Source organism: Simochromis diagramma, unplaced genomic scaffold (assembly GCF_900408965.1).
Source record: "Simochromis diagramma unplaced genomic scaffold, fSimDia1.1 OVJJ01000802.1, whole genome shotgun sequence".
Taxonomy (NCBI): Eukaryota; Metazoa; Chordata; class Actinopteri; order Cichliformes; family Cichlidae; genus Simochromis; species Simochromis diagramma.
The window spans coordinates 14,794,388-14,811,115 of NW_024387492.1; the positions used below are offsets into that span (position 1 = coordinate 14,794,388).

A 16,728-nucleotide genomic window follows, 5' to 3' on the forward strand; every position below is an offset into this window, starting at 1 on the left:
TGTGCCTGGTTACACTCTGAAAATGACCCTAAGCTAGGGCTAGGGAGTTCTCTTACTTCACTTGTTGTAGATAATTACAAATATTTTTTGTCTTTCTTGAAAGTTGTTGCAGCTTGTCAGTCACTGTCAGCTCCCCCACAGTGGGGGAACAGACAAGACAACAGCATTTACATACGTGCCCCCCAATTTTCTGATTTTTTTTATTTATTTATTTAATTTTTTGTTGAAAGCTGTTATTTTGAAATAAAAGCATGGAGGTTTGCAGTTGACATCGCTGCCTATGTGCTGACACTTTGATTGACCTCATTATCTTTTATGCTGCTAAAATAATCTTGCTTTCGGTGCATAAGTAGACAAGATAATTGGCTTAACTTGATAAACAGTTGAGCAGAAAGGAGTGCTTATAGCATTCACCACAGAGATGCTATCTGTCGAGGCACGGGCAGGTTTTACAGCCGTCAGTTCCATTTACTTCTGCTTGAAAAGTTAATCTGCAGGTACAGTCTGTAGCTATTGAATCTGCTCCATCATTTCTTTCAGATCAGCAGAATCAAACTGATAACCTGCAGTCTCCTTTTGTGCAGTTACTTAAAAATTATACTGCATTAACATACACCTTACATCTTTATCAGTAATGACTGTTACTTACAGCAGAAATGAAGAAGTGCAAGTTGCACAGATTAACACAAGACCCAGAGCTGGGTTAGTGTTGGCCCCTAGCTAGTAAAAGCTGCCATTCGATAATCGTGCCTTCTCAGTTGACCTCACGTGCTATAATTTGCTCATAAATCACATCCATTCTGCAGGGAACACAAGCCCTGGCTGCCTTTATTGAGTGTGGCTTACTCAAACAATGCTAATCCACCAATTCATGTTGTTCTACCGTGTTAAATACAAGTGGATTATGCAGTATATTAAGAAGAGTAGTCATAATTCTGAATATGTTGTAGAAGTACTTATGAAGTACCTTGCAACCCCTTGTTAAACACAGCAATATGCTTAACTCTTTGCTGTATCTCTAGATGCATTTTTTTCCTGGTTTTGAACTCTGTCTGAGAAGAAAGCTCATGACAGCATTGCAGTGACTCATAAAGGAACGGGAACTGTATGCTTCAGGGACTCTTCTCGTACACTTGGATAGAATGTCGTCATAAAATCTGGCCTAAGACCTGCCAGTCTACAAATTTAGACACAAATGTACTCCCGAGGCCAAAGGGAGCGACCCCGGCTCTCAGTGATGGAGGTGGATGACAGGAAATACATTTTCCGGAACTGTAGGCTTTTGTGTGTGTTCAAGGTTTAGATCAAATCTGCCCACATCTGTTGAGATGTGGATGTAAAGCCTGAATACTTGCTTCTTTTTATATCAAGTGTTCGCTCATTAATCCGACTGCTTCTAGTCTCAGAAAAATATAGAGAGAAAAAAATAGAGAAAAAGTGTTACTCTTCCTCCTTAAAATCTAACTGATGCACTGTATTAGCAGTAACTGATGTTGCCTGTTAAAAGAATAGCTTGCTCCAATATTGCTTTAAAATGTTGTGGGCCTTTTCTTTTTTATAAAGTAGTGCTGTTGTCAAACAGGATGCCAAACAGTTTTAGTCCAAAACATCCTGAAAGCCTCTGTTTTTTATTACGAATATCCCGAGGGAAGCTTGGCATTAAACTTGCTTTGACATCTCTTATTTTGTCACCGATATATAATGTAATTTATCCCAAATTATCTGCTTTCAACAGGATTTCAAACACTTTCATGTTTTTGCTGTATTTTTTTAGCCTTGCCAACCTCGTGCTATTATCCTTTATTTCTCATTATGTTGCTCTCTGGTGTTTAAAAGTTAATGTGTGTATATATAAACTGCTCAAAAAAATAAAAGAACACCTTTTAATCAGAGTATAGCATTGAGGCAGTTAAACCTCTGGGGTATTGCTCTGTCAGTTAAGTAACAGAGGGGGTTTGTAAATCAGTTTCAGCTCCTACCAGGTGCACTAGAGTGGCAACAATGAGTCAACCCTCAAAACAGGAATCTTTTTACAGGTGGAGTCCACTGACAGTTTTCCATCCCCGTCCTTTAAAATAGTTTTTTCACTAGTTTTGCATTTGACTAGGGTCAGTGTCAATACTGGTAGCATGAGGCTATACCTGGACAATCTGCAGGGGTTGCATAGGTAGTCCAGCTCCTCCATGCGTAACATTGAGAGACAGTTTGCTCAAGAGTATGGGGGAGATTCCAGGAGATGCGCAGTTACTCTCGAAGAGGGCAGGGCTTTAGAAGGTGCTTGACGCATCAGCAGAACCGGTATCTCCTTCTTTGTGCAAGGACAGCAGGATGAGCACTGCCAAAGCCCAACAAAATGACCTTCTGCAGGCCACTGGTGTGAATGACCAAACTAATTAGAAATGGACTTCATGAGGGTAGCCTGAGCATCATCCATTATTCCTTTAGGGGCATTCTCAGGCATGGATATAAGGACATAGGGGAAGTACATATTACAAATACCATTTTTGAGCTGCTGCAATGAAATTTTGGCAGAATGGTGTAGACTACCGCATCAGTTTTTCACTGTGATTTTCTTTACATTATCCAGTTCATGTTAGTATAAATGTACAGCATGATTTCTTTTTTCTCCCACATTGCTAATCTAAACCATGGTTGTTATTGTGACAGCAGTATCAATATGGAGGATATCATAAATGGCATATTTGCATTAATGATATTCTCTGTGACAGATTAACCCCTGGAGTCACAGCCCAAAATGATATTTAGCCCTAGAAATGTTTGGTTAACAGGGTTTTTGTCTGCTGTTTCCCTGTTGAACAGTCGTGGACAGCACATGCCTTGAATCATCCACACTTACATCTTGTTCTGTCCCGATGACACGGCTGACAGATGGTGCTGAATGTGTGGGACATGATACCAGCTGTTGCTCCAGGAGGATGTAGTGCGGTTTTGCAGTCACCCTAAAAGAAAAAGAACTCTTCAAAGAAATGTTTAAACAAGAGTATCTTAAACTTCAATCTGTCTGTGACCTTATTTGAAGTTCCCAAATTGCCCTTATAACATTGTTAAGGCTACATTAAGCAAATTGGAGAGTCTATCACAAGGACACAGCATGACTGGCTTCTCGTTTCTCAAGTTGTTATGGTTAATCTGTTTGCAGACAGTTGGCAACTTAAGCATCCTGCAGACACAGATCAGCATGGGCATCCTAATAAAGTCGCATCCTGATGAATGCAAAGCCAATATTCACTTTATTTCCATTTTTTTTTTTAAATTTAGTTTCCTGTTCTTAGCTGACAACAGTGACATCTGTAGCACCTGTAGCCTTCTGCTGCCGCAGCTCATCTGCTTCATGCTTGGATGTGTTGTGTGTTCAGAGATGCTTTTCTGCATACCTTGTTTTTATCGAATGTTTTTTTTTCTCTGTGCTTTTGTGTCAGCTTAAAGCAGTCTGACCTTTCTCCTCTGACCTCTGACATCAACAGTGTATATTTTCTCTTTTTCGGAGCATTCTTTGTCAATCCTAAATATGGTTGTGTGTAAAAAAAAAAAAAAAAAAAAAAAAATTCCCAGCAGATCAGCAGTTTCTAAAATAATTAGAACACCAACAACCATGCCACATTCAAAGTCTATTAAACCATCCACTCTGTTGTCTTGACCATGTCTACATGCTTAAATGCATAGAGTTGCTGCTATGTGATTGGCTGATTAGGTATTTGTTTTGATCATGAGCCATACCTAATAAAGTGGCCAATAAGTCTACGTACCATTAAGTGGGTCAGATTTTACCTGTATTTCTAAAGGCATACACATCATAGCGTGTGTGTGTGTGTGTGTGTGTGTGTGTGTGTGTGTGTGTGTGTGTGTGTGTGTGTGTGTGTGTGTGTGTTTATTAATACATTAATATTATTAATAAATATTAATAATATGCCCGTTCCGGTAATTAGCTCTCTGAAATGCTCTCCTCTGTTTTCTCCTATTTTCCACCCTGTGAGTTTTTTTTCTTCTTCTCAACTTGGTTGCCTTCATTCACTTTACTCCCTTTCCTTTTCTGTGCACCACCATGAGTCAGAGTGCTAAGGAAAGTCATTTAGTGCTGCTGCACGTGTGTTAAACACACTCACTTTTACTACCAATCTGTCACCCATGGAAGCCAATAAAATATTTTGCCATATCAATTTTGTCTCTCTTGTAGCTGTATGTAATCTATGCAGCGTACATAATACAGAAGTCTTTCCAAAGTGCCTGTTTGAAAAGGTATACTTTTCAAGAGGGCTCTGATCTTCTTTTCTGTTTTGCTGAAAATCTGCGTGACTCACAAAATAGCACACTCTAGTAATGCGTCTAATCATAGCTAATTCTTTGTCATTCACTGTCTCGTCCTTTTATTCAGAAATCTTTTCCCCTGCCATTTCCAATAATTCCTTAGAAAGCTGTTGAGAAGAGAAGTGGCCTTTACCAAACACTTCGAGTAGAATACAAATGCTTAGGTCTTAAGCCTTTGGGCCTCTCGATACACATGAGAGAATATTGATCCATCCTGCTGGTGTAAGAGCTGTAAAAATTGCTAATGTTTCGACGAATTGTTTTGATAAATCGATGTTCTTTGTCTAAGAAACTAAAACCTCATGAAATGGTCCAATACTCGAATAATTGCTGCTTAAAAACTGGCTTTGCATTAGGCTGTACAGTAGACCTGTAACAGTCAGTTCATCGATTTGTATATTTATTTATTTTTCATTCATGTTCAAAAACTTTTGCCAGTTTCAGTAGAAAAAGTGGCTGTTGGAACGTTTCTTTTACCCATTTTTTCCCCCTTGTCTTAGATTGCCATCATTTTAGAAAAATGTGTTAAACTTGTTGGCAATCATCCTTTGACAAAAATAATTATCTAATTAACAAAACATAAATGCTTTTAATGTAGTAAAGATCATCTACAGTAAATTAATAATTACTATCATGGGCTTTAAGATTGTTTATTTAAGCCCTACAAAGGAAAGATTATTGTATTTTCAATAAGCAGATAGAATGATGTTTGGAACAACATGCTGCTGTTATCGGTGCCAAACACATTTTTAAATTCAATTCCATTATTCTTTTTATTTAGTGGCTGTACCAGAGCCAGTGATTAGCATAGAGAATACTGTTGTGTAACTGCTCGGTTAAAAACAAGTCTATCTTGCCAAAGTATGTAGTTTTCTGGCAAATCATAAAGTGGTTTGAAAATGGATTGTCTGCTTCGTCTTTTCTTTCTTTTATAATAAATATCAATTTTAACAGTCAAGGAGGTGTTTGGGTTAGAAATTAAAAAGTATTTTTGTGCTTATCACAGCCGGGTAAAAAAGCTTTCTGTGATTTATGATGTGCTTTGGCACCAAATAAATTGCAGCTCAGTTGGAGTTTGAGCTCATTTTTTTCAATTAAATGTCAAATTGTTGCCATGTATTTGGTTCATGATCATCTGGCAGATTTTCATCACTAACGTCAGCAGTTTTGATAAAAGTGAAGTCTGTGAGTCGTTGTTTTTAATTGCTTTGTCGGCCGAGCAGTAGAAAATATGTGGCGGTAACGAGCCGTATCAGGCTGTCTCAAACTCCTCGGCACCATTTAACACTTTTACATTTTCCACCTGAGCTTTATTATTTATAACCCGGGACAGGAACAAGCTTTGCTGTACTTTTTCCTGTCAAAGTCACAGTGGACCAGCAGATGGTTGTGGCAGAACCTTTGTGGCCCCCGTCTGTGTAAACGAAAGTAGTGGCTCAGGTTGAAATGCTTGTCTATGTGGAATAACAGTGATTGACCAACATTGTGGGGAAACTGTTGTCATGGTGACAAAGAAAAGCTGATTTAGCTGTGCAGTGCACTTTTTGGGACGAGTTCAGCTGATGTTAAAGTAACCTTTTCACAGGTTACCATATATAAAAGTATTGGGCCACACCTCTTAATGATTGAAATCAGGTGATTTCTTGCTCATTACCACAGCTGTATAAAATCAAGCACCTAGCCATGCAGCCTGCCTTTATAAACATTTGTGAGTGACTGAGTTGTTCTAATAAGCTTTGTAGCAAGCCAGTATGTGAAATTTCATCTCTCCTAGATATTCCACAATCAACTGTAAGTGGTATTAATGCAAAGTGCAAACGTTTAGGAATCACAGAACTTCAACCGCAAAGTGGTAGACCATGTAAAGTTATAGAGCGGGGTCGCTGAGCACTGAGGCGCACATAGTGCATCAAAGTCCCCAACATTCTGCTTACTCAGGGGAATTCACGGTTTGGATTTCTATGGCACGCATGCATAATGCCAAGGGTTGGATGGAGTGGTGTAAAGCACACCGCCACTGAAGTCTGGAACAGTGGAAAGATATTCTGTGGAGTGATAACTCACGCTTTTCTATGTAGCAGACTGAGATGTCAAAAAGAACATTACCTGCCTCACTGCATTGTTCCAACTGTTAAGTTTGGTGGAGGAGGGATATTGCTGTGGGGTTATTTCTCTGTGGTAGGTCGAGGGGAATTTTAATGCTTCAGCTTACCAAGAAATTTTCTGGGAACCATTTGGGAATGTAATTTTCTGTCCATAAACTCATGGTTGCATGAGTTTTGGTGTTTACTGGCACACACAGACTCCTGACTTGAACTCCATCAAACACTTTTGGGATGAACTAGAGCAAAGATTGTATTCCAGGCCAGCTCATTCAACATCAGTGGTCTGACCGTACATACACTCTTCTGGATGAATGGGCAAAAATTCCCACAGACACATTTCAAACTCTTGTAGAGAGCCTTCCCAGAAGAGTGGAAGCTGTTATAGCTGCAAAGGACGGGAGCAACTCCATCATTATGCCGATGAATTTAAACACTCAATATTGGTCAAATATTGGCGAGATATGTAATTGCATTTACACATTTATGGAGTATTGTTTTGTGGTCTAATGTCTGATTGAATATACTTAGCAGTTTGTTTGCAGTTGACTGGGTCATCATGAAAAAAGTCCCTCGTCCTATTTTCATCAGTCTGTTCATTCTGAGGAAAGGATTCCAAGAAGCACCTCAAAGTGTACTTTATGCTACTGTCACACCAATTGTAAAGTTCTTTTTGTTGCCCTATTGAGAATGCCTGCCTTGTTCAGATGTACAAAAGTCCTAGTCCTCAACCCCACGAAAAGTAAAATTACCAGTGTTGCCATGGTAACAAAACTGGCAGTTCAGTAATCTTGACATATCTGTAATATGTTTTCACAAAAGAAATGCATTTTAAAATGTATGCGCTAATCTAGCCTTGGAACAACTGCAAAGTTAAATCCAAGTCCAAATAAATACTGCCGTATTTGTCGCATTCGTATAGATGTTAATTGTTCTTGTTTGTGAATAGCCGAGCATAGAATAACCTGTGAATGTTTGCAAGAGGGTAGAGTTGAATAACTGATTTTGTTTTGTGTTTCAGGGACAGCCTGTTGGCCAGTGTGATTTCAATATCCGGCTGTTATGCATAGAAAAGGAAATAATTTCTCCCAGGAACGAAAAGATGAAGACTGGACAGATTGACAAGACCAAGGAGCCCTACAGTGTCCGACAAAAGCCCTTCTATGACATTCATGCTTCACGCAAGGTATTGTAATCAACGGTGCTCTTTTCCCTTTCCAGTCCATGTCCCTCTCCATTTCTTACACAGATGGCGCCCAGTTGAAGCAAAATCCAGCTTTTCAAACAAAGAAACACAGACGACCCAAATTCCTCACATATTGTTTCCTAAAATGAATTTGTTGAGCTAGTTGTGTCCCAGTTATATCCCTAGACGTTGTTTTCCAGGGCAACAGTAATTCATGAGCAAATTGGTCTGAGCTGGTGGGGGCAGACCAAGAGCAGCTGAAACACATCAATACACCAACTTCTTATAGCAAGTCCAGTCTCATAGAAGGAAGCAGGCGCCCTCTTGAGGTTGGGCCTAAGGGAGGGAACTCACAGCTACCTAGGCTGGGATGGATCATAATAGTTCTCAGGTGCGTGGTAGCTGTAAGCGTAACAATACACTGCTGGTGTTGCAAACTCTGACTAGGAGGAAAAAAACGAAACTTCACTTTATAACATTTTGGAGTGGTCGTCTCCTAGCATTGCTTTAATTAGCACATTAATACCATGAATAAACATAAAATACATTTCTATGTTTACTCAGATATATTTACTGTCTATTTTGGGTGATGTTTTTATGCTTTTGTCCTGTCGTACATCTTCATGGCCCAGGTTGGAGTACTGTGCTGTTCATAGGCTGCAAATGGCAGTGACTTTATTTCTCTCAAAAGATGTTAAGCCTCTCTCAAAGGCCTGCTCTTGTGCCCTACAATCAGGTCTGTGGGAGGTCAGAGCACAATTAGTTTCATGTTTTGCTCGGACAAAGATCAGTTGGGAATGTTGGCGCTCCATATTCGGCGACGATCAAAGTGTTTGGAGGGGGTGAAGTTTTTGACATTTCTTCTGCTTTTTCCACTTCTTCTTCTGCCAACATTGATATCTTGGTGTTTTTGTGCTTTTGTGCAAAATTCCTAGTATGAATGGTTGCGTTACCTCTGGTCTAACCCTTTGCTATCGTCTTTTCTAAGACACTTTGTAAGGCATAACCTCTGCGAGCTTTGGGGTTCATGCTGATCGAGATTTTCTCGAAATGAAGTCAGAGCTGTCTGGTTTCTGACTGCTCTATTGTGTTTTTTCACTGGCCATCTGCTCCCCATACAGGCATATCTCTGTTGTATGGGACATTAAGAGGGAGAAGCTGGAATCTGTCTCATTAATTCATAGCAGCACAACCATCTACTTCATGGCATATCAACCAGAAATTCCATTTTGGGGATATTTCAGTCACAGGCTGGAGTTGAATGATAGCTTTTGTCTGTTGCTAGGCTCCTGTTTTTTATTTCGCACACTTACACATTCATGTCGCCATTTCCCCACCAATTGGGAACATTTATTCTTTTTGCTTCCTCCACTTTTCCAATTATCTTACAAAGAACCCTTTTAGTTTTACAGAATTTGTCCATCAGGGCAACCAGATAATATATTTTTGGAATTTCCCTCTTATGAGGATAGAGTGGACTTGGCTGACAGTAGCCAATAATTCTGATCTTGCTCTACAATTAATTGTATTCATGCCATGTTTAATTTAGTTTGATGTGATGCACACTGCTTCTTCATTAGTTGAAGAAAAACTGTGGCCAAATTAGATTTGCTTACATGAATGTGATATAAATCAGGCCCTTCAATTACAATTATCATAAATTACCAAGCTTGTGAAAAGAAATTGTGTGTAATTTGTTTTTTCATCATTGAATACAGCAAAATAAAATATCGAATTATAATTTTAAATATCTTCATAAACTAATAGTATTCGTTTTCGCGTTTTTAAAAATTGTGATATAATTATTTTTTAATTGAAATTCAGTCACGGCTAATATTTATTGTGATATTGCTCGACAGACTGTGTAGGCCTGCCAAAACTAAATGTGAAGCAGCTGCGATAAGTTTTAATGGGGGGAATTAGATGTTATTGTCTTGAAACTAAAATGAGATGTGTTTATAAGGTTTTTCTGGGTATAAATGCTAGCAGTTGGTCATTTTTGCTTGTTGCTAGACGTCATGACGATATCATAATATTTAATACTATATATATATATATCTCTTCAGTTGCCCAAGATGTAAATATCTGCCAAGTTATGCTGCTAAGCTCATGACTGTGTTGAAGGAGTTGCCAGACAGACAAAGAGCTAGTGTATTATAGTAATATGCATTTTTATTTACATGTATTTTATATACAAGTACCCATGTTGTCAAACTCCAGTTACACCCACTGTAATAATCACCTGCAGGGAGATGGGAAAAGTTGCAGTGTCTAATATTGCTATAACCTTAAATTCCTGCACTTAACTGTAGCTCTTTGTTTAAATGCTGCAGTTTTTTCCTGGTTGTTATGATGAAATCTTTAACTAACTGTCAAATATGCTCTTATCTCAACTTACTAATAAATGTTCACAAGTAAATTAGTTTGTTCTGTGCACTTGTACAATATTCTAAATATCATTTTCGGATGGCTGATGTTTCACAATAAAAACAAAAATGCACATTATTCTCAATACATTAAAAAAAAAAAATCCTCTGGTAAGAGGTACTTCTAAATTGGACTGAGAATGTATTCGGCAGAAATCTCTATATTCCCTTCGTGGCATTAGACATCAAGTCAAGACTGGAATGTCTGGTCATTTTCTTGCTTGCAGAGTTTAAGAGTATTGGCAATTTCCACAGAGGATCAGTTTGTAAGGTAGAAATTCATATTCCTTCCTGGATTACAGAAAAGAGTGTTACAGTCTCAGCCCACTGGAAGCTGGCAAGTTTCCCTTAAGAGTGAACTAATCATAAAACTCAAGTCTAAGTTTTATTAACTTTTTGGTGTGTGACAGAACTTTTTCTAACAGGTGGTTTTTGACCTTGATGATGAACTCTTAAAAAGTTGGAGCTTGCATATTATTTCATTTTTTTTTAGCTACTAAAATCCATGTTTTAAGTTGGCAAAAGAATGCAGAATTTGTTTTATTTTAATGAATAACATGAAAATGAGTTGCTGTTGTGAGCAGATGAGCAGACGTCTTCTGGTGGAAAGGTCTGTCTGTGAGGGGAAGAAAGAGAAACAAGTTACATCTGTTCAACTCAATTAATTGCTCTTTAAAGTAGGAATAAATTTAAACGGGCTTTTCTTCTTTAAATTTCTGTTTTTTAATTCAATTTTTAAAAGCAATCATGCGGTGAGGCCTTCTGTAAAGCGTGCAGTAATTAAATGTGGTTCAAGGTGTATTCAGATTCAATTAAGTCACAGTTTAGTAACCTTAACATTTAAAAAGGATATTAGGTGGTCTAGGTTTGGCTGTGCCCTTTTTATAGAGTTTCTAATATCTCACCGTCATGTATCATATTTTAGGCCTAAGATGAATAAAGATCCCCTACAAAATACTAGAGGTGGGAATCACCATACATCCCACGATATGATATTATCACAATACTTAACGCACGATACGATATTACTTGCAATTTTTTTAAAATATTGTGCGATATTCAGATTCTGTCCATAAAGGTAAACTTTATCAATATTCATTTTATCTAATATCAAATTCTCACACTCAGTCTTTCTCTCATTTCAGTTTTATTGTTGACAAACTGGACGGTTTGTATTACAGTCTAGTCCAACTTAACTGAATGCAACCATCTGGTACAATTATAGCTATTCTGAACTATGCAATTTATGAAAACTATGCAGCCCATTCAGCAACTGAAGAATTTGAAAGTAAATTAAAACAAAATATAATTTTACATTAAATAAAAAAGTTTTAAACTTAATTAAAATAAAACATGTCTTAAATTAAAATAAGTAAACTGTCATGTTTATTGCTGCCATAAAACAAGTTAAACACATTTGGACAGTGAAGGAATGTCAGGATTCTTGCTCAGAAAAAGGATCAACATGCTCTGAAGTCAGAGCATGTTCCAGTCCACAAAAACTTTTTTTGTAACAAAATATCGATTTCTGCTGTCCCTGTATCGATACATTATTAGCAAACAAAATATCACGATACTACACAGTATCGATTTTTCCCCCCACCCCTACAAAATACTGATATCTCCAACACAGCTAGCATCTTCTCCCTGGAAACTAGAAAGTCATGAAATGGGGAAAGAAGAACCAACTTTCTTAGCTGAACTCAATGTCATCTTGAAACACCTTTTTTTTTTTTTTTTTTTTTTTCTAACTGAGATTGAATTTGGATAGAGACCTGAAAAATGGTTATCTGGATACTTTTTTTTTGTGAGATTGCAGTCTTTTCACAGAGCACGAACCTAATCACACTGGGCGAGATTAAGGTTTAGAGTAGCATGCTGAATATAAAAAAAAAAAAAAAAAAAGCAATGAAATCGACTTCCCTTTAAAATGTAAGTAGAAAAGTGAAATAGATTTTAGGGCAAATGCTCTATAAAATCACTAGGGGTAGATTTTGAATGAAGGCAGTTTTGTTTGGTTGCTTTTTGTTTGTGTGCTGCTGTGATGGCTGCTTTTCTCCTGCAGTTTCCTGATGACAAAATAAGTTGAAAAGTTGGACCGAAAGTATTCAGAATAGTCGCTTAGAATATCTGTTAGTTTGTGTGCAGTTCATGTTGTCCAAGTGGCCCGAATAGTTTCCCTTGTTGGCAACATTGTGCTTTGCTTTAGATTTCACTGGTATTCCTATTAAATGGTCAGTGAGTATAAATTAGTAGTGCACTGATTGTCAGCAGTTGGTGACATATGGCCTTGAGGCTGCCTACACCTGATAAGCAGCTGCAGAATCTGTGCTGAGAGTTTAACCTAACATCATTTGAGTTGTCTGCTTTATACTTTAGGCTGTGAAAAAGGCGAACTGAAACGCGTGCATGTTTTTAAATTATACCAGGAATTTATCTCTGCAAAGCCAGAAGGAGACCGAGTTTCTACGTAAGGTTTTAACTAAATGGAAGCACTTTCAAAATTCAGTTGGAAAAAGTTAATCCCCGATGGTAGTGCTGCAGATGTGCGAGACTGAAGCAAGCTACACCAACATTTCTCTTGTTAAATAAAACTAGTTCATGGTCAGAAGGCCAAAGTTACGCTTTCAGATGGCCGATGGCCAAAATGTGATGAGAAGCCTTTTTATTCTTTCCCGGCTCCCGTTCCTCAGTATTAATGGTTCTTGATTTCATGTAAACGTCCTCCCTTCATGGTGCTCTTGTTGCATTTCCCTGACTCATGAGTCAGAGTTCATGTTTGTCAGTCGGAGCAGGTATACTGTGGTGGGGCCGGAGGAAAGTAACGCCTCCGGAACAGCATGTCTCATTAGCTGAAGGCTGTCAGTCGGCTGGTTTCCTGTTGCTCCCTGACCTCACACCTCTGTCAGTCGAGTCTCCAGCTGTTGGTGCTGAAGAAGCAAGCACTCAGGTTTCCATCTTTTTTTACCTCCTTCATGTGGGTGTTTTAACTTGGTTAAAAAACAAAAACAAAACACAAACACGCTTTAATCACAGCTTAGTATAAAAGTTCCTCTGTGGCGATCTACCCAACATACTGGATAATGGGCAAGCTAGTAAGATCAAATCTACATTATTGACCTTCATATCTACAAGATTTATTTGTCCTAATTAAGGCCAGAAAATTATGTAATTTGAGGTTGGGGGAACTCTAACGGCTCAGCTGCATGTCCCACCTACTTTATGAAATGCACTGCAAAAAAAAGAAGGAAAAAGTGTCAGCCTGCACCTAAGGCCATGGTAATACATCCTCCACGGTTAGGTTCAAGAACAAGCTGCACTTCATAACCTGCGTCCTCACTCTCTCTCTTGCTGCTGTGCCTGCTGCTGCACCCACTCATAGAGGGAAACATGTTGACTGTTGTATAAGGGCTTATGCTGCGTGGAAGAACACACAACATGGACTGGATGACTAATGTTTGTTTACCTCAGTTGCTTTGAGATTTTTTAGTTTTCTTCAAAGCCTCCAAGACATTATGCAAGAGCTGATGATGCATGGCATATCTATACAGTAAAGGTCGGATTCACTAACGGGAAAGCAGCTAAATATGTAGCAAAATCAAGTGAGGCAGCTTCTTTTATTTCTTCTGCTTGCCTGCTCTCCTTCCTCCTTCCAGGCTCAGGGCGGATGACGAAACACGTGTCCTCTGGGTCAGGTCAGCAGGTGTTCTTGCATTTCGCTACTCTGCTTTTAGGCTGCTGGTTTCTTCTTCTTCTTTTTAAACCATGGTCGTTTCAGGGTGTCCTTGTCCCCATCCATCCTAATAAAAAGCCAGCAGCACAACTTCTATTATGTTAAACTGATTTTTTTTTTTTTAAATAGAATTTTTAATCATTTCTGTGCTGTGAATTTTAAAGTCAAAATTGTATTATTATTATTTTTTAATTTGTACAAGGACATAAAAACCTGAGTGATACTGCAGCTATTGCATTATTTCGTTTTACAAAAGAGGAAAAAATGTTTTTGAACATAACCATGGAAACAGCATCTAAGCTTCAAGCTCGAAGTTGACATTTCCCATGGCAGCTGCTGGCTGGCTTGAACCTGAAAGGTGAAATTATTACAGACACACTATAAATTCCTGTGAGGCCCTATGGACTACAAAATGTCACACTGTGTATCTGTATAGAGAATGTTTTTCACCCTCTTTCCAACACATGATCCTATTAAATGCATCTGTTTCAGAAGAAGGACCTACATAAAGGTAAATATCAATAAAGTCTTGTTTAAATTGCTTATGTAATACATGAGTGATAATCAACCGGAGATGAGAAGCAGCCAATAGACGGTGCCTGTTCATTTAAAACTCTCACACATGTACCTGTCCGTTTTGAAATGCCTCCATAACGTGTCTTCTTTCAGACTAACTAAAAGAAACTGCCCCAAATACGTTATTACTACTCACCTGTGTAAGTTTGATATGTATACAACATATGTGTTATATGTATGTAAACTGCCACATAAAATTTTTATAAACTTAAAAAAATAAATGGTAAAATGGCCTGTATTTATATAGCGCTTTACTAGTCCCTAAGGACCCCAAAGCGCTTTACATATCCAGTCATCCACCCATTCACACACTGGTGATGGCAAGCTACATTGTAGCCACAACCACCCTGGGGCGCACTGACAGAGGCGAGGCTGTCAGACACTGGCGCCACCGGGCCCTCTGACCACCACCAGTAGGCAACGGGTGAAGTGCCTATATATAGACATATTGTCTTCATGTAGGTAATCAACTAGAGAAATTTCGTGGTAATTTCTAGTAATTTAGGCCCTTGGAAGTTTCCTGGGAATATCATGCATCATTAGTTTTTACCAAGTTCACTCTCATCCCTTATAGAGGCATTTTTACAGGTCTCTGTTACAGAGTTTTTGCAGACACATTTTGAGTGTGGTGCATTCTCATACTTTGTAATTTTCCAGGAGCAAAATATACATTATTTAGTATAAGGTCAGTATTGCTACATTTGTTAGTATTAAAAGGTTGAATTGTATCCATTCTGTTTATGCATATACATTTTCTCCACAGCCCAATTACATATCGAAAGCAAGTGCAGTTGTTTTTCCTAAACAAGAAGGGTAGTCTAAAATATTTATGCTCCAGCGCGAAGCAAGAAATTTACTCAACTAATGATCCAATTAGTAAACAGAAGAAAAGGTAATCTGCAAATATTTTAATTGATTAGAATAGCTTCATTTTATCTGACAAGTAAGCCTCCCTTTTTCTTTTAGACTTTTAGTTGTCTAGTCATTGGACAAACACACAAATGGAATGACTTTTTGGTTAACAAGGATTATTTGCCAGTGTGAGCTGTATGCCTGATTGTTAGGGACATACGAGATGTGCCATTACCAATGGCCTGGGTTTGATTGTCTCTAGTCTACACACTCAACTGTCAAATAAAGTGAGCAGTTACTTAAATCAACCTTTTTCTGCTAAAAGTTAGTTGTTGTTTTTTTTAATGCTTTGGAGTATGCCTTTGCTATTCAATGTTTTTGTTTAATATCAAAGTTTAAGGTCAGTAATAGTATAACCACATCTAAATCCTGACATGTAACTCCTTTGAACTCTTCTACACAAAGTCCGATCTTTTACCTTTCAGATATGCAGCCAACTCCAAAACCATCACACTCTCTTCTCTTACTGACAGCACAGCATGCTATCGGAGCCCAGTAAAAGGCTGCCTCCTGGTCATTGCCTTTTCACACTGACACTCTGTCTGCTGTCTGTATGAATGTGTCTGAGTATGTGGGCTGTGTTCAGCACTGCTGTGCGTTTGCAGTAGTCAGTTTATCTTTCCTGTCTTGGAGGCAGACCGGTAATGCGTCTAACTGGCAGTGGTGTAGCTTCAGCACAGACTTGGACTGGCTAAAGTCCCATCTCTTTCCTATGATCACTTAATTAATGCCCAAAATATTGATATTGCTCAAATATTGTCATTTTTACTGTCTCTTTGCAAAGGTTTCCACTGCTTGTACCAACTTGTAATTTTGTTTTTTGTTTTTTTGGTTGTAACCCAGTCTTTAGACCCACTCCATACCCTTTTACCTCTTGACCAGTCATTGATCAATATGCAAGTATTGCATTACCTAACCATCAAAAATACCTGGTGGCTTTTTTTAATAATGACTCACAGAGTTTGCTTAATTAGTTATCTATATTTTACAGATGTCCTCACAAAGAAAGCCAAGTAAATACAGTTACCTATATCTCTAAAATAGAATTCAGTCCAGTGCAGAAATAACACTATCAGAGAGGTGTTAATGAAGCTCTGCGTTAATAATTCTTTAGTCAATAGGGTTACCGAACCAGACTTAATATTATTCATTATTATGCTGAAAGTTTTTCATGATCTTGTAAAAACTTTTTCCAATTTTGTGGCTAGAAATGTTGGACCATGTCCATCAGTCATCAAGACACCTGTCCGGTTAAACCAAATTCCCCTCATAACACATTTTAATTTCACGCTGCGCCCTTGTGATTTTTCATCATCTTTGGCCTCTTCTAGTTTAATCGTCTAAGTGTTAATAATTGAGTTTTTTTGGAAGTGTCAAATCAAATACAATCAATTTTCTTTTTTTTTAAAGACACTGACATTTTCAAGACTGGATAACCATGTTTGACTCCAGGCCAGCCAGTGGTTT

General features: G+C 38.1%; 1 protein-coding gene across 1 annotated transcript in view; it reads left to right on the top strand.

The window, feature by feature from the left end:
• rngtt (RNA guanylyltransferase and 5'-phosphatase) overlaps window positions 1-16,728 on the top strand; it is a 105,944-nt gene that overhangs the window by 39,509 nt on the left and 49,707 nt on the right. The window contains exon 11 of the mRNA XM_040018339.1: window positions 7,450-7,614. Coding sequence (XP_039874273.1) covers window positions 7,450-7,614 — 165 coding nt within the window. The remainder of the gene's footprint in view (window positions 1-7,449; window positions 7,615-16,728) is intronic.